Source organism: Papio anubis, unplaced genomic scaffold (genome assembly GCF_008728515.1).
Source record: "Papio anubis isolate 15944 unplaced genomic scaffold, Panubis1.0 scaffold145, whole genome shotgun sequence".
Taxonomy (NCBI): domain Eukaryota; kingdom Metazoa; phylum Chordata; class Mammalia; order Primates; family Cercopithecidae; genus Papio; species Papio anubis.
The window spans coordinates 112,656-131,500 of record NW_022161414.1 but is presented as its reverse complement, the minus strand read 5'-3'; the positions used below and the strand labels follow the sequence as shown (position 1 = coordinate 131,500).

At 39.6% G+C, this 18,845-nt stretch overlaps 1 protein-coding gene and 1 non-coding gene across 4 annotated transcripts in view; one reads left to right on the top strand and one right to left on the bottom strand.

Moving 5' to 3' along the window:
* LOC101026629 (signal peptidase complex subunit 2) overlaps positions 1–18,538 on the top strand; it is a 30,003-nt gene extending 11,465 nt beyond the window's left edge. The window contains exons 2-6 of one of the 3 annotated variants that reach the window (XM_017948764.3): positions 4,717–4,809; positions 6,156–6,239; positions 6,635–6,795; positions 10,699–10,833; positions 17,652–18,430. In XM_017948764.3, the coding sequence (XP_017804253.1) occupies positions 4,717–4,809; positions 6,156–6,239; positions 6,635–6,795; positions 10,699–10,833; positions 17,652–17,838 (660 nt within the window). In that variant the 3' untranslated portion in view covers positions 17,839–18,430. Of the gene's footprint in view, positions 1–4,716; positions 4,810–6,155; positions 6,240–6,634; positions 6,796–10,698; positions 10,834–17,651 lie in introns of all 3 variants that reach the window. The other 2 variants (XM_003910418.5, XM_021926319.2) reach the window with 2 other exon arrangements.
* Positions 9,361–9,464, bottom strand: LOC116272650. The gene has a single exon (XR_004181281.1). It is a non-coding gene; the product is annotated as a U6 spliceosomal RNA (small nuclear RNA).
* Positions 18,539–18,845: the final 307 nt, after the last annotated feature.

Below are 18,845 nucleotides of genomic sequence, written 5' to 3'. Positions count from 1 at the left end.
TTGACACCACTCTCACCCCTGGTAATTCTTCATCTCTCCAGTGTGAATTGAGGAATCCTTTGAGTCTTATTATCAAGCCAGGGAACTTTGTGAAGCAATCCACTCAGGTCTTTTATATCACTGCATAACTTCTGTTTTCACTGTTATTAAAATAAGAAAATTGAAGGTGTTCATGTTGTCATACTCAAAACAATTTTGTTGGACATATCCTAATGGCCAAGGATTTTGTCCTTTCGTTTTGTGAGATGGAGTCTCACTCCGTTGTCCAGGTTGGAGTGCAGTGGCACAATCACGGCCCACTGCAGCCTACACCTCCTGGGCTCAAGCCATCCTCCTGCCTCAGTCTCCCAAGTACCTGGGACTATAGGTAGGCACCACCATGCCTGGCTAATTTTTTTAATTAAATTTTTTTTTTTTTTAGATATAGGGTCTTGCTATGTTGCCCAGGCTGATCTCAGACTCCTGAACTCAAGCAATCCTTCCTCCTTGGCCTCCCAAAGTGCTGAAGTTATAAACGTGAGCCACTGTGCCTGGCTTATTTTGTCTCTTTTTTTGATCCCACCCTATCCCTTTAAACCTGGTGACGCATGGGGAACAGAAGGCTGTATTCCCTCAAATGAGTTAATTTGGAAAATGCCTTTCTGCATTGCCTGCATATCCTTCAGACCTGAGTTGTGTTTAATATCCTTCCTAATCACTTATGGAGTTCCTGATGCCATACCTTCAGTGAAATGTCTTCGTAGAATTTTTTGTTATTCAAATGTGCAGTGGAGAAACGCAACTGAAATGATTCTTCATAGTGTTCTATTAAAGCTATCAAATGCCTGTTTTCTTTTAACTAGTTAGCCAGCCAGTTCTGGCATCAGGTATGTTAGTTTGATAAAAGTTGTCTTTATCTTGGCCAGGTGTGGTGGCACTTTGGGAGGCTGGGGTACGTGGATCACTTGAGGCCAGGAGTTCAAGTCTAGGGCCAACATGGTGAAACCCCATCTCTATTTAAAAATACAAAAAATTAGCCTGGTGTGATGACACATGCTTGTAATCCCAGCTACTTGGGAAGCTGAGGCATGAGAATTGCTTGAACCCAGGAGGCGGAGGTTGCAGTGAACTGAGATCATGCCACTGCACTCAGCCTGGGCGACAGAGCAAGACTGTGTCTCCAAAAAAAAAAAAGTTGTCTTTATCTCTTCAGTGGGTAGTGTAGGGGAGTAATTTCTTTAAAATAGTACTTTTTGATCTCTGTTTTCAGCCAAATTGCAGTTGGTTTTACATTGAGTGGGGAGGTTCAACATTTTTGATACCCTGTGAGTTTTGTGGTCCTATTCAGATTAACTTTTTTTTTTTTTTTTTTTTTTAGGTTTTTAAAATGTTATGAACTAGAGCTTGTTAGGAATCAAGATACGTTGTATAGCTGTCACTTCAGGGACCTTTTTGCTTCCTGTTCTTTTGTGTTTTTGATGGCTAATAATTCCTTTCCTTTCTCTTCATGGGAAAGCAGTGTAGAATAGTGAGAGAGCATGGGTATTGAGTCCTGGCTTTACAACTTTCTGTCTTTCATCTTTGGTGAATTTTTTAAACCCTTAGTGTTATCTGTGAAAGGAAGATTTTAACTGTTCTTACCTTGTAGAGTTATTGTGGAAATTAAGTGAGGTAGTGTATATAAAATACTTTGCACATACATAGCACATGTTAGGCATTCAGGAAATGGTAGCTATGATTATACCTTCTGTCTGCCCTCCATCCCTTAAAAAAAATTCTGTGAATAAGAACCAAGTGAGATCATTTTGAGCATGTCTACATTTGCTAAATTTAGACTGGAGGGTAACATTTTAGAGATATTTTTCTTCCCTTTTTTTCTTTGTGAGTATTTAGACATAAAAAAAAAAAAAAGCTATTGAGAGTATATTGTGTTCCAGGCTCTGAGAATACAAAAGTGTGTAGTCCCTGTTACCCAGTGAGGGAGATAATACATACAGTCAGGTAATCATGATGCAGTGTATTATATAGTTTTATATCATTAATAGCAACAGCAATAGCTAATTTTTATTAAGTACTTACTAGGTACTGTGCACTGTGCTATGTTTTATAATTACACTATTTACTTCTCATACCAACCTGTGAAATAGATACTTTCACCGTCTTTATTTTACAATTGAGCAAACTAATAAGGCTTTAGAACGGTTAAATTATTTGTCCAGTGCCTTCCAGTATTAAGTGGAAAAGTGAAGATTAAAATAAAGTAGCCTGACTCCATTCTCCCTTGGATAATAAGGATTCACTTATTGGGTAAGGAAAAAAAGCATTTGTCTGCATACATTTGTATTTAGTCTAAATCCAGTCAGTTTGTTTTTTGTTTTTTGTTGGTTGGTTGGTTTGTTTTTTGAGATGGAGTCTTCCTCTGTTCACCCAGGCTGGAGTGTAGTGGCACCATCTCAGCTCACTGCAACCTCTGCCTCCCGGATTCAAGCAATTCTCTTTCCTCAGCCTCCCAAGTAGCTGGGATTACTTAGCCTGGCTAAGTTTTGTACTTTTAGTAGAGACGAGGTTTCACAATGTTGGCCAGACTGATCTCAAACTCCTGACCTCAAACGACCCATCTGCCTCAGCCTCCCAAAGTGCTGGGATTATAGGAGTGAGCCACTGCGCCTGGCCAAAACCAGTTAGCTTGTGATTTGAAGTACAGTACACCTTTAAGTATAAGGCCACAATCTTCTTTGGGATTGAGGTCAGGGATTAAGGCAAGTAAAAATAAATTTATATCACTGAAGAAGAGACAGTTTTATAATGAGACATGTATTTGTAATTTAGCCCTAAAGAATTTTGTTGGCCTGTCATTTACTAGTTGTATGGCACTTAACCTCTTTGAAGTCTCGTTTTCTAATCTGAAGAACATTGGTGTCTGGATTGAGGGTCTGCTTAGTGCTGCAATAAAAAGATGAGTGGCAATAGCAGTTTTACAGTGGGTGAAAATTGACCTGTGTAAGGGATATCATTTTGAAATTTTGGATACTGCCAACATAAAGAACTTTAATTTTTTCTAGATTTCCAGGAGGAAAGGTGTTCAACATAAATCACATCATTTATACAAACAGTTGAGGCACAGTGAGCCATTCTTATCACTGAGGGAATGTATTTATATCAGTGTAGGGAACTGTTTTATCAGCCAGCTTGTCAGATGCCAGCCAGGGGCCAACCTTGCAAACAAGCCTTGCCGAAGATGGCAGTCTTGGGCCCAAGTTCACTTATTTCTGCACACTGCCCTTCTTTGTAATTTATCCTGTGAGGTCCTACATAAAATAAACTAATTTTTGCTTTATCTATTACAAAAGGAAAGCAATTTGCACTTAGTGTTGAGGAAGACAAAAATGAGGCAAAAAAAAAAAAAAAAAAGATAGCTTCTAAAATACCCGAATTAGTAGTAGAGAGAACGTGAGGAGCAGCATACATTTTAGTTGATGAGCAGTTTTTGAGCATGATGAGAAATAATAATCAGAAAAATCAGCCCCTAATAGCAACTCCCCTTTTTCCAGATGGTTCTCTGTACTGTACCAGGGACACTGTTAGGTTCAAAATGGCCTATATTGCCATAAAGTCAAATTATAACCTTTCTTGTGATTTCATGTAATTCACTGGAAATGTTTCTGTTCCACTTACTGAAGATTGCTTCTAGGTACCAGGCAGCGAAGTTATAGCTGAGGCTATTTCAATACATTGTAATGGCTGCTTCTGCATTTTATTCCCCCAAATTTTTAAGACATTATTTTCTGACTTATAAAGGCAAGTTTCTGTTCTGTGATGCAATGCAGGCAGTGAAGTGTGGCTAGGTGTCTGAGAATATGATTTTCCTGTTTTTGAATGACCCATAATTTTTAAATGACTTTATTCTGACTTTATTTCACAAATAATTCAAATGCTATGGTGGGTTTGGCTCTACAAGTTGGTTCTTTTGCATGTCTTCAAAGAGGGATTTACTTGACAGTGTAAATGAGCTATCTAGCTAGAAAGCCTGCTAATTTCTTTTTGGTTCAGTTTGCATCTTTAAAATTAGATGTCATGTTTGATTTGTAGGCTGGCAGTCTATGGCAGTCAATACCGCAGTATGCTGCCATGAGTAGTTTTCTCGAAGAAAAACACTTGCTTTTACAAGGCACCAAGGGAAAAAAAAACTTGATTGACTTTTAATCACTTTAAGTATGGCTATTTTTAGCTAATGTTATTTTTCCCAACAAACTTCACAGAACGGGTTTTTTTTTTTTTTTTTTTTTTTTTTTTTTTTTTTTTTTTTGAGACGGAGTCTGGTTCTGTCGCCCAGGCTGGAGTGCAGTGGCCGGATCTCAGCTCACTGCAAGCTCCGCCTCCCGGGTTTACGCCGTTCTCCGTCTCAGCCTCCGGAGTAGCTGGGACTACAGACGGCCACCACCTCGCCCGGCTAGTTTTTTGTATTTTTTAGTAGAGACGGAGTTTCACCGTGTTAGCCAGGATGGTCTCAATCTCCTGACCTCGTGATCCGCCCATCTCGGCCTCCCAAAGTGCTGGGATTACAGGCTTGAGCCACCGCGCCCGGCCTTCTCTTTTGTATAATAATATATAGAATCACAGTTAAAAAATCAAAGTTGATGAATTATATTTCTGTAGTTGTTTAAAATCTTTACAATTATTTTTATCCCACTTCTTATTTTATTTTTTATTGTTTATTTATTTATTTTTTTTTTCCAGAGACAAGTTCTCACTATATTGTCCAGGCTGGACTGGAACTCCTGGGCTCAAGCTGTTCTCCCACCTCAGCCTCCCAAGTATCTGGGACGGCAGGTACTCACCACTGCCATCTCTTTATTTCTTATAGGCATTATCTTTGTACTTGTGCTCAATCCAAAAGATAAATATGACATTCTCTGTCTTTCCATAAAATAATCCATTCTAAATCCAAATGAATTTTGGATTGCTTGCTGGTTTGTGATTTTTATGGAATATAGTATTTGTTCACTTGATCTAAAAAATTAAGAGTTGGCCATTAATGTTCTACAAAAAAAAAAAAACAGGTTTATCAGATTATTTGTAGCACCCTGTTCCTCTTAAGCTACATTTACTTAAATACTTGCATTTGAGAAAATTTTTTACTATGTAATACATTCACATGGTTAAAAAATTTTAAAGGCACACATAAGTAGTCTTACTCTTCCCCATATTTCTCTACCCTGATAAGATATCTGGATGTACTGTAGTTTGTTTAACCAATCCCCTTGTAAATGAGCATTCGAGTTACTTCCAGCTTTTCACTATTACAGACAATGCTGCAGTGAGTAGCCTTGTATATCATTTCACATGTATTCAGTTATAGAAACATTCCCAGAAGTGGGAAGCTGAATTCAGGGTGCTAAATTGGCATTCGTAGGTGCTGTAACATTTTGAACTTCTACATGAGCAGTGAGTGAGAATTATTTGCCTCTGAATAGTAGTGTTTGAGAAACTTTCTAAACCTCTATAGATAAGGGAAATAGAAGCAGAGTTTGTCCACTCAACTCATGATGGGACTGAGTCTGGGACTTGGTTTGTAATTTAAAATTTAGTGTTGTTTCCAACAGGCTATACTGGAATTGCTGTCTTAAAGTTAAGACATGCTGGTAAAATAATAAAAGTTGTTAGCTGACAAAGTGATATTAAAGGAGATCCTCCCCATTTTGTTAGTGTCTGTAAATTCATGTATCTGTATTTTGTGAGTTTTGTGGTCAGAGAAGGAAAGAATGAATAAATAGAGTAATTTTCTATACTCATATTTGGGTAAAATGAAGGTGGGATATGCAAGTTTAAACTTACAGTCTCTGCAGCCCATATACGTGTTCTGGTTTTGGGGTTGTTTTTATATTCTCTGCATGGAGACTGGCAACGTCAACATCACATGAGTACCACCTGACTCTGGTTACCTCATCTATTTTAATTGTTTGGTCTTTTTTGTTTGCTTGTTTTTAACTGCTTCTTGCAGGGCTACCCCATAGGAGTGTGCCCAGAATAGCCTGTTTTGTCTTTTAGTTCTGCAACATCAGAAGACAAAGAGTAAATATTATGTGTGCATGAGAGATGCTCTTAAAAAGTGGTTCATTTTACCTTCAGTAAGAGGCCTAGTTTCTTGATGCACAACTTTTCTGTTTGTTTTACAGTGGAAGATAGATGATAAGCCTGTAAAAATTGACAAGTGGGATGGATCAGCTGTGAAAAACTCTTTGGATGATTCTGCCAAAAAGGTACTTTCTTGAGGAGGGGTTGGTTAGTATCTATACAGCTGATGGCCATCTCTCCTGGAAAATCTTTTCCTTTTGTAACTTGGAGTGACCTTAGTTTTCAGTGTTAGAAATTGAGTCAGAAAGCAGTTTCTAAAATTTCTCACAGAAAAAGTCAGAAGAACATTTTAGCTGTGGGAAAAGTTGAGGAGTTTAAAGTTTTTATATGAGGGATTGATGAACTTTTTCTCTTGGTTCTTTATAGAAGACTTGAGTCTTATTTGTTTGGTGTGGTAAAATCCCAACTGGAGGGAACTTCTTGGTAATTCATAGATTCTTTTATCATGGAAATCAAGAATAAAAGCAGATACTGGGAAGGAAGTATTCCTATTAGCTTGATTCCTTCTTTTTCTCACCAGGTACTTCTGGAAAAATACAAATACGTGGAGAATTTTGGTCTAATTGATGGTCGCCTCACCATCTGTACAATCTCCTGTTTCTTTGCCATAGTGGCTTTGATTTGGGATTATATGCACCCCTTTCCAGAGTCGAAACCCGTTTTGGCTTTGTGCGTCATATCATATCCTTTATGCCCAGGTTTGTTTTCTAGTGACCATTTTAAAAAATCTGCTGATACTTCTCCCTACAAAAAACAAAACAGACTTTCATGTTAGGGCTTGCTAATGTTAGAATTTAATATTATGAGCTGTGATGTTTATCTAGTAAACATCTATCATTTTATATAGTAACTGTCATTGATATTTTATGTTTAGTATGGTTATTTTATCGTAATTCATTTTTGTTATTAATGTAGAGGTTATTATCCTAATATGAGCACTTAATAGCAAAACACATAGTAATCGTGAACCCAGCTCTTCTCATTTCTAGCCCAGAACTTTTCCCATTAGACGTGGCTGCTTCAAATTAGGAAAGGAACTGATTTTGGAGACTCAGATCTGTATCAGGTTTACTTGAAGCTGAGGAGCTGAACTGGAAATTAGCATGAGACACAAGTGTGACTTGTATTATAGTGGAATTAAGAACTTATTCTGGAGCTAGAGAATGTGGGTTTGAAATCCAAGGTATTTGTGATCTTGTGCTAATGAAAATTTACTTATTTTTGAAATGATTTGAATACCACTCATTTATAAATATGGGTAGCATTCAGAATTATCATGAAGATTAAATGAGAGATTTTATATTGTATTTGATATATAATCATTTCCTTTCCCCTCTTTTTTATGATAAATATAAGATCATGGTCGTTGCCTACCCAGTTGATTTTTTTTCTCAAGAAGTTGAATATAAAGAACTTAATTAAGGCCGGGCACAGTGGCTCACGCCTGTAATCCCAGCACTTTGGGAGACCAGGGCGGGCGGATCACGAGGTCAGGAGATCGAGACACCACCCTGGCTAACATGGTGAAACCCCGTCTCTACTAAAAATACAAAAAATTAACCGGGCGTAGTGGTGGGCGCCTGTAGTCCCAGCTACTCCGGAGACTGAGGCAGGAGAATGGCGTGAACCCCGGAGGCGGGGCTTGCAGGGAGCCCAGATACCCCCCCCCCCCCCCCACCCGGGGGCAAAAGGGGAGACCCCTTTCCCCCCCCCCCCCCCCCCCAAAAAAAAGAACTTAATTATACTTCACTATTAAAACAGATAATTTTGGTAGGCAGTTTACTTTTTTAAACAATGTTACCACTACCTAAATTTTTTTTTTTTTTTTTTTTTGAGACAGGGTCTTACCCTGTCACCCAGGCTGAAGTACAATGGTGTGATTATGACTCACTGCAGCCTCAGCCTCCTGGCTCAAGCAGTTCTCCTACCTCAACCTCCTGAGCAGACAGGCACATGCCACCACGCCTACCTAATTTTTAAATTTTTTACAGAGACAAGGTCCCACTACGTTGCCTAGGCTGGTGTCAAAACTCCTGGGCCCAAGCAGTCCTCCCAAAGTGCTGGTATTACAGGCATAAGCCACTGTGCCCAGCCAACCTGAAATATGTTTTAAAACTTCATGTTGGAGATTTATCTTCAGAGGCAGTTAGCAAACCTCTAATAAAGCAGATCCTAGTCAAAAATTGTATTATCCAGTTTGCCCTACATAGCCCCCAGAAGTGGTACCAGGTGATCCTTGACTCCTTCCAGTCATCAGATTAATCATCCCAGTGTGGATTTTTCACCGTTAAGGCAGTTCAAAAGAATAATAGTCTATAGGTTCTAGAGACAGTTCCCAGGGGAATTCCAAAGCGATTTGAAAATGATAGCAATCTTGTTACAAACATCTGGCCTCCCAAGAGAACTACCTTGATGGTAATTCATTTGTTTGGTTATATTTGTTTAATAAAACAAGGTCTTATTTTTAGTCATATCAGTTTTATTTATAATAGTAGGGACTACATTATAAATATCTTCTGTGGCATCGTGGCTCATGCCTGTAATCCCAACACTTTGAGAGGCCAAGGCGGGCGAATTGCTTGAGCCCAAGAGTTCAAGGCCAGCCTCAGCAATGTGGAGAAGCCCTGTCTCTACCAAAAATACAAAAATTAGCTGGGCGTGGTGGTGCATGCCTGTAGTCCAGTTACTTGGGAGGCTGAGGCACAAGAATCACTTGAATCCAGGAGGCGGAAGTCACAGTGAACCGAGATCCACTACCGCACTGCAGCCTGGGCGACAGAGCAAGACTCTGTCTCAAAATAAATAAAGTAATTAGATAAATTAAAAAATAAATTAGCTGGGTGTGGTGACGCACACCTATAATCCCAGCTACTCAGGAAGCTGAGATGGGAGGATCACTTGAGCCTGGGATGTTGAGGCTGCAGTGAGCTGAGATCGTGCCACTGTACTCTAGCCTGGGTGACAGAGTGAGACCCTATCTCAAAAAAAAAAAAAAAAAAAAAATTCTTCTGTATCATAGACTACATGTATCCTTCATCTCTAAATCTCATGATAATTCTAAAATATCAGTATTATCCCAGTTTTAAAGGTAAGGATACTAAGACTTGGGCAAGGAAGTTATTTGTTATGATTATACTGATTAAAGGCCAAGATTTAAATCTAGGATTATCTCTACTCTGAAGTCCATGTACTTTGCACTATATTTTCCTGCCTTTCCTGTTCATGAAATTTATCTTTTTTAACTCTTTTTTAATGGAATGCGTCATGAATTTGCCTGTCATCCTTGTGCTAGGGCCATGCTAATCTCTGTATCATTCTAATTTTAGTATATGTGCTGCTGAAGCGAGCACTGTTCATGAAATTTATTTTTATTTTATTTATTTTATTTTTATTTTTTGAGACAGGGTCTCACTTTGTCGCCCAGGCTGGAGTGCAGTGGCACAATCTTGGCTCACTACAACTTCTGCCTCCCGGGTTCAAGTGATTCTCCTGCCTCAGCCACACAAGTAGCTGGGATTATGGGCCTGCACCACCACATCCAGCTAAATTTTTTTTTTGTTTGTTTTTTGAGATGGAGTCTTGCTCTGTCACACAGGCTGGAGCACAGTGGCACGATCTCGGCTCACTGCCACCCTGCAACCTCCACCTCCTGGGTTCAAGCCATTCTCATGCCTCAGCCTCCTGAGTAGCCAGGACTACCGGCATGTACCACCATGCCCGGCTAATTTTTGTATTTTTAGTAGAAACATGGGGTTTCACCATATTGGCCAGGCTCGTCTTAAACTCCTGACCTCAAGTGATCTGCCCACCTCAGCCTCCCAAAGTGCTGGGATTACAGGCGTGAGCCACCATGCCTAGCCTTAATTTTTGTATTTTTAGTAGAAATGGAATTTCCCATTGTTCCCTTTTGGCCAGGCTGGTCTCAGACTGCCTGCCTCGGCCTCCCAAAGTGCTGGTATTATAGGTGTGAGCTATCGTGCCCAGCCTTGTTTCTGAAATTTAAATGGCACAGTGTACACAAAGCTCTTATGCTAGTTTTTGGCAAACTGTAAGTGCTTATTATATATGGTACTTAATACTGTCAAAAACAATATAATAATAAGTCTATGTGCATACAGGAAGTAATTGTAGTACTATTTGACATACTCTCCTATAGTGAACTATTTGGGTCACTTTTCTTCTCTTCTTATAACCCTTAAAATCAGTTGAACATGGTCAAGTCCACTGGGACTATTAGTTGTTTTTTATAAAGAAATAAGCACTATTATGACAAAGTCTTGACAAACTAAGTATCTTATTATACATGTTGTCTTTGAACATAAAGATGAGAGCTAGTTTATGCTCTGTACCTTTTTCTTTTCTTCCTTTTTGAGATGTTTGCAGAATTAACCAGAGAGAACCTTGTTTCTCTTGGTGCATAAACATAAGGATGAAAATGAAATAGCTAAATTTTCAGTGTTTTTGCAGCAAGACAAAGCTGTCTTCTTTAGGACTATCATTATGAAAGTTTTTATATCTCTTGCTTGTCAATTTGTGTTACTTCTCTTTTATGTTTGGGTATTTTTCCCTTAACTTTATTTGAACCTATTTTGTGATGATGGGGATTCTGACCATTTATACCTCATATAAGGAGAAGAGCATCTTTCTCGTGGCCCACAGGAAAGATCCTACAGGAATGGATCCTGATGATATTTGGCAGCTGTCCTCCAGTCTTAAAAGGTATGACTATCTTCACAGATTTTTCAATCCTGGTGTTGGATTTGCCCTGGCATGTTATCATTATCAACAGAAGACTTATTATGTGCCTACTCTACATGGATCATAGGGCTAGTCATATAAAATGAAGAAAGGAGTGTGAATGATCTAGAAGGTTTGTCCTAGCTCTGTAGTTCTGAGATTGCATTATCACAGAAATGCTCTGAGGATAAACTGTGGGAGAAAGTGCTTTGGTGGAAGAATGAAGAATGATTCTTTTTCCTGTGGCCAGTTAACAGAGACGATTAAGTGTACAAAACTATAAAGGCCAAAGATGAGAGATCAGTTATCTTTGAAGAACTCCATTAGCTTCTGTGTCTTCTATGATCCTGTCTTCTCTCCGTGAATACAGTCAAGAATCTCTGGAGCAGTGCACTGGGCAACTCAAAAAAAGCACAATCTACAGTCTATTTCTGACCAGTGTTAAGTATAACTTTGTGCAGCTGACACACATGTGTTTTGTAGGTACCAAGAACTACGTTCGTGTTCCAGTTCAGTTTCTTTCTAGCTGTATAACTTTGGGTAAATCATATAAATTATCAGGTTTAGTGGGGTCAAAAATGATGTCTAGAGTTTCTGGGAAGATGAAATACCAATTATAATAATAGCAAATGTTTATTGAACATTTACTATATGTTGGGTATTCTGCTAAATGCATTATCTCATTTAGATTTTAGAACACTCATTTTATAGATAAGAATACAGGCCCAAAGGTTAAATCAACTCTTCCAGTATCATATAGCCCAAAAGTGGTAGAGCAGGAATTCCAGCCCAAGTTTGAAACCAGAATTCATACTCGTAGTCACTATCTTAAAAACATATTATACTTAACTAGTGCGTAATAGCCCCACAAATTATAAGTACAATTATTTACATATGAAATTAAGTGTAGCATCTGTGCTGTACAGGCTCTCTCATTGCCAACTCGTAGAGGCGCCTATGAGAAAGGGAAGCAGACCTTCATTCTGTTGTTGCAGCTGAGTCCTTGCTTATCTCCTAACAGGGGCTTCGAGCTGCCCTTTGGCCTCAGCCATCATAATCTGCATCCTCTACCAGGCCACTGAAGCAGAGTTGCAGAATTCTAAAACTTAGCGGCATTGTAATTTCATTATTTTTATTCTGACTTTTGTATTTTTTAATAACTTTTATATAATTCACCTACCATACATTTCACCCATTTAAAGTGTACAGTTCAAAAGTTTCTAGTGTATTTACAGATATTTGCAACCATTATTACAGTCAATTTTAGAGCATTTTCATCACCTCAAAAAAAAAACCTCTGTACTCTAGCTAATCACTTCCCTATCCTTCCGCTTCCCTGAGCCCTGGGCAACCACCGGTCTACTTTCTCTGTTCTCTCTTATGGACATTTTATATGAATGGAATCATACAATATGTGGTCTTTTATAACTAGGTTCTTTCACTTAGTGCCATTACTTCCTATATATACTGCACACAAGGTTCATTCATGCTGTAGCATGTACCAGTACTTTATTCCTTTCTTTAGTCAAGCAATATTCCATTTTGTTTATCCATTTGTTAGTTGACAGACATTTGGGTTGTTTCTACTTTTTGGCTATTACGAATAATGTTGCTATCCATATTTGTGTACATGTTTTTAGGTAGACATGTTTTCATTTCTCTTGGGTAGTACACCTAGGAGAAGACTTACTAGATCGTATGGTAACTCTCTTTGTTTGAGGAACTGCCAGACTGTTGTCCAAAGTGGCTGCCCTATTTTACAATGTCACTAGCAGTGTACAAGGGTTCTGATTTTTTCACGTTTCCTACTATTTTTACCAACTGCCATATTGTTGGTGGAGTGGAAGTGTGAACGTTCTTGCTTTGTTCCCCACTTTCTGCTGATGTCTTCCCCCTCCCCCACCTCACAGACGGATTTAGTAGCTTAACAGTGGCTGATTCTGATATCTTATTCCTACTGCCAGGTCACGTGATGTGAAAATGGCAATGAAAGGTTTCACAGACTACCAGTTGCCATGTGCAGACAGCACAAGCTATGTGACTCTCTCGCAAGAAGTGATTTTGTGACTCCCCAGCACATTCATTATACAGTCTAAACTCCTTCAGCATATGAAGTGTTACAGCATTCATCCCCTAGTGACATCTCCAGCTTTCTTTTATGCCCCTCTCAAAATCCATTCTCTCACTCTGGCAATATGGAATTTGCAAGATGCTAAGTTATCCAAGTTTCCCAGTGACCCCGTACCTTTAAACATGTTCTTCTCTCTGGCTTAGCTATCTTTCTGTAACCTGGCTCACTCCTACTTCCAAGAAGCCTTCCCTGACATGCCTTAGTTTAAATTAGGTGGTCCTGGTTATTCTTTTTTTTTTTTTTTTTGAGATGGAGTTTCACTCTTGACACCCAGGCTGGAGCGCAATGATGCGATCTTGGCTCACTGCAACCTCCATCACTTGGGTTCAAGCAATTCTCCTGCCTCAGCTTCCTGAGTAGCTGCGATTACGGACCCACGACCACACCCAGCTAATTTTTGTATTTTTTGTAGAGATGGGATTTTACCATGTTGGCCAGACTGGTCATGAACTCCTGACCTCAAGTGATCCCCTAGCCTCCGCCTCCCAATGTGGTGGGATTACAGGCATGAGCCACCACGCCCAGCCCGTCCTAGTTATTCTTAAAAGCATTTTATGCTTACCTCTGTTAGTTACCACATGGAGCTATAATTATTTACTGTCTGTGTCTCCTCCTGGGCCTGCCCCCCTCCTCCAAAGCGTGAGCTCCTTTACCATTCACTATACACTAGAAACCTAAGCCCAGGTGGGACTTTCTCACTTACCCCTTGGTAACCAGACCCAGCCGAGGGCCTGGCGTGGCGTGTTTTGTTATGTGAATGATTGACGTTCATCTGAGCTGGGCAGCAGCCATGACCTCCTAATTAGTCTCTGCCTGCAGCCAAGTCATTGTCAGCCATCCACAAAGTCCCCTATAACCTAGCCGTCTCTATGAACATTCCCTTCTCTTTCTTGCCCTAAGTGAAACTGGACCATAACCCCTGAGGACGTAATTCCTCTGCAGACTGCAAGTGCTGGCTGATGTTTCTCTCACAGCCTTCATTACTCTGGTACTACAGGTAGAGATGGGTCTCCCCTTTGCAGCTTCCAATGCCTCCTCTTCCCTAAACCGCCCCCCGCCCTTTGAATGCATGTCATCACATTGTGCCACTTCTATGCCTCTTCCTTGCAGTTAAATACAGACCTGCTCTTTTGAAGATAATTCCTGGCTCATTGGCACTCTCTAACATTGGTCCTTTCATAAGTCTTGGTGATTGCCATATTCACATAGATGATTATTCTAGTAATTTGGCCTCTCAGTTTTACTTCCTTCTTCCCATTATCCTGTTTTCTATCATGTCTTAAACACTTACTTTCATAGACATACCCTAGTAGACCTTGCAATTACTAAGAACAAACTACATTCAATAATTTCAGTTTTAAGTGTCCCACCCTGACCATTGCTTCCTGTTATTCTAATTTATTTCCTTCTAGTTCTCTTGTCACAGCATTTCTTCTGCCCCAGCAGTATCTGTAACCCACTTCACTTCCTCCTTACCTGGCTTAGATTCCATGACACTTCTGTAGTCCAGTTACTCTCTCCCTGTCCTGGAGGATCTTTCATATCTTCCCTATCCTCAAACCTCCTAGGCCTCCTCCCCTATCTTTACTGTCAGTATTTTGTTGTTGGGAAGATAGAAGCCATCATAAGTCTACCATCACTACTTACCTACTTCCAAGTACCTATCTAAGACCTTCCCTCCCTGGTCTATGGGATTCTATCCCTTCTCCTTTACTTGATGTTTCCCTCTGCTGGATCATTCCGTCTGACATACATATATACTGTAATTTCTCCCAACTAAAAAAAAAAGTTTTCTTTCCCCTTCTGCTCCTCAGACAGTCTCCTCATTTCTCTACTCTCCTTTTCCTTTTGTGCTATCACCTGGATCTGCTCTTGTCTTCTCTTTTCTCCTCTTACTTGACCTGTCAGCAGCATTTGACATAGCTAATTACCCTTACCTTGTAATACTTTTTTTTTTAAACTAGGCTCCTCGGATACCACACGCTTCTAATTTTCTTCTTACCTTAATGTCTGTTCCTCAGTCTCCTTTGTGATTCTTCATCTCCCATTTTTTTACATTTGAAATGCCACCAGGGCTTGTTCTGGAACCTCTTCTCTATGATGAAGATCTCTAAATTTATATTTTCATCCTTGATCTCTTCTCTGAACTCTAAATATATTCCGGCATTCTGTTTGATGTTGGATCCCAATAGGCATCTCAAAGTCAACATGTCCAAAACCTTACTCATTGCCTCGTCCAAACCTGCCCTCAGTTTTCCCACTTCAATAAATGGCAGTGCTGTCCTTACAGAGCTCTGGAGTTATTTTGACTCCTCTTTCTCAGTCCTTCTGTCAGAAAATCCTGTTCGCTGTACCATCTAAATGTATTGTCTGACCATTTACCATCTCTGCTGCTACCATTCTCTGTCACATAAGTTACTGTAATGATGTTCTTTTTTTGTTTGTTTTTTTGTTTTTTTGAGACGAAGTCTCACACTTTTGTCCAGGCTGGAATGCAGTGGCGCGATCTTGGCTCACTGCAAGCTCCGTCTCCCAGGTTCACGCCATTCTCCTGCCTCAGCCTCCCAAATAGCTGGGACTATAGATGCCTGCCACCACGCCCTGCTAATTTTTTGCATTTTTAATAGAGACAGGGTTTCACCATGTTAGCCAGGATGGTCTTGATCTCCTGACCTCGTCATCCACCCACCTTGGGCTCCCAAAGTGCTGGGGCGTGAGCCACGGCGCCCAGCCTACTGTAATGATGTTCTAATGGACTTCTGCAGCCCTCTCCCCACCCATAGTCTATTCCCAGGACAGCAAGCAAAGTGATCATTTTGAAACATAATCAACTCAGTCTTTTGCTCAAAACTCTCTCAGAGAAATCGCCAGAATCCTGAGGATGGCCTGGAAGTCCATACATGTCTATTCTCTGTACTTCACACACCTATGCAAACATACCCCTCATCTCCTATGGCTCTCATCCTCTCCCACTTCATTCTGTTCACATTACGCCCCTTTCTGTTCTTAAGACATTTCAGGCATGTTCTTGCCTCAGGGCCTTTGCACTTGCTGTTGCTTTTGCCTGGAACATTCTTTTTCCAGAGAGCTTGTTCTCTTACCTTTCTTGGCTCTGCTCAAACATCTGCTTAGTGAAGGTTTTCTGCCCACCTATTTAAGAGAACATCTTATTTTTTTATACTGTCTGTTCCCTACACACACTGAAATGAAAGTCCCAAAAGGCAGACATTTATATTATGTTCACTGCCATATGTTCTTACCATCTAAAACTGCCTGACCCATATAGGTAGGCTTAATAAATATCTTAATTAATGAACATTTCTAAAATGTGTCAGGTCACAACTCATCAGTTCATGGACTGCCACCAAAGCCATGTACCTGCCAATAAAACTGGGCACAGAAATCTAAAAATTACTGTGATATCAATTAGTAGCAGTTGGTCAGAACTTGAGAAAATCTTTTGAGGTGTTGAAGATAGTTAAAGGAACTTCACGACTAGCTCTCCAAGTTGGGAGTTACTGCCTAGACCAGCAATTACTGAGGAGCTGTGATCTTTTGAGCACTAGTTAATGATAGGCACTGTTTTAGTTATGACAGTAATCCTAAAAGCAGATGGAAGTTCTCCCATTTTAAACATGCAGAAATAGAGCCTCAAGAAACTGCTTCATCTAAAGATAATACTAGCTTAACAATCCACTGAATATGTCCCAATAAATGGAAACAGGGTGGGGGATGTCAGCCTACCAGTAATTGGTGTCATTAAACCCTCTTGAATGAATGGACATAGTAATGGCCTTCAGGGTACCTTAAAGTATAGATAAGGAGTCTCTGGAGTTCATTTAGTAAAGCAGTTAGCATCCCTGGCCTGTGATCAGAGTAAAACCTGGAGCTAGATTGATTACAGAGTGTAAGGACTAGACACCCTGGGATTGGAGAGCATCGTTGAAAGCAAGGGTTCTTCATTTATTTATAAAAATTTGACTGCCTACTAGAAACCCAGCTAAGAGTGTGAAATGAGACAAAAATCTTTGCTCAAGAATCTCCTAGACAATCCTGATTCAAGCACCAGAAACAAAGGGAAAAGAAACCTCCCAGTCTAGTGAAGAACATAGTACACATCATGTCAACAGATAGGTAATTTTGTTGATACCATAGCATCCTATTATGAGGCCTGGCATATGATAGGAGGTCAGTATTTGAGTTGAATGTTGATTGATGGTGCTGTGAAAGACAGAGGAGACACATCTGACCCAGATTGGGAGGCTTTCCCAGAAAAGTTTATGCCCAAGTGTAGTGTTAACAAATAAGAACTTGTCAGGTGAGACAGGGGAGAAGAGTCTTCTAGGAAGACCTATCTAGCATGGCAAATACAAAGTCCAGAGATGGGAGAAGATGGTCCACATGGCTTAAAAGTCTACAGCAAGGTAAAGGAGGTACACAGTAATTAAAGCAGGAAAGATACATCAACACCTAAGAATCAGAACTAGTATCTTGAAGAGTTAGGAGCCCTGGGGTTTTGTTTTTGTTTTTGCTTTTAAAGGATGTGTTTGTTCCCTGTATCACCGGTGCCCAACTTACTCCTTTTCTTCGGAATCACTTGGTGCCGTATTGTTACTGGTTGAATCTCTGTGTTTGGTTTTTGATTTGTTATCTTTGCCCCCATGCTTAGGTTTGATGACAAATACACCTTGAAGCTGACCTTCATCAGTGGGAGAACAAAGCAGCAGCGGGAAGCCGAGTTCACCAAGTCCATTGCTAAGTTTTTTGACCACAGTGGGACACTGGTCATGGATGCATATGAGCCTGAAATATCCAGGCTCCATGACAGTCTCGCCATAGAAAGAAAAATAAAATAGCCAATTCTAAAAGTAGCCCTCTTTCTGCTGGATCTTGCTGAATTACTGGCTTGGGGGGTGGGGGAGATAAAAAGAACTTAAAATGGGTAAAGTAAGAAATGTTTAAAAGTCCCTGTTTTGTCCTGAAATTTTAGTCTATTCTGGATAAATAGGATTTTCTGACACAGATATGAGAAGTTGTAGCTCTGATGTCTAGCTGTAGTCTCCTTGATCTGCTGATTACATTATTTTAATTTGCTTTTCTGGGAAAGTAGTTTTGCTAAAAGCTATACAGATGTTTTCTTTTGTACCTAGCATACTTTATATAGTATAGCTTTGGGCCATGTAGCATTTTAAGACTGAATTTTAAAAAATTATTAATCTGTTGCTGACTCTGTTAATTCCTATTTCAATATGTGTTTCCTTGAAGAATTCAGGATACAACGTCTTGTGTATGACAGCTTTCCTTCACACACTATTTTTGTGGGTGTGTATATATCTGATTTGGGGAGAATTTAAAAAAAACATAGCTTTTTAATTTGTTTGAAACAGACTTTCTGCCTGTTACATTTTGTGCTTTTAACCAGTTAAAGAAGCCAATGGCATTTTAGTTTTATATTGTGTTTTCCACTAGTATATCCCTGTTGATTTGTTTGTGCCTTTTATTAACTGCCATTTTCTAAAATTTTTTTCAATAAAAGGAAGGAAGATGTGAAAAAAATGAGTCATAGTCTTGATGGAGAGAACAGAGAAACAAGTGTTAACATCTTTCTACTATAGGTTTTTTTCGTTTTTAGGCTATTTTACTTGTCAGAGACCCCTGAGAACCTGTAGCTGAGGAACTCTTAGCTTTCCAGTGATAACAACAATAATAACAACATTCTGTGCTTATTTTGTGTCAGAAATGCTCCAAGTACTTTACATGTGTTAATAATGCTCACAGCAATCCTAAGAGGTAGGTACTGTTATTATCCCCATTTTACACATGAGGAAGCTGAGATACAAAAGTTAAATAATTGTCACACAGC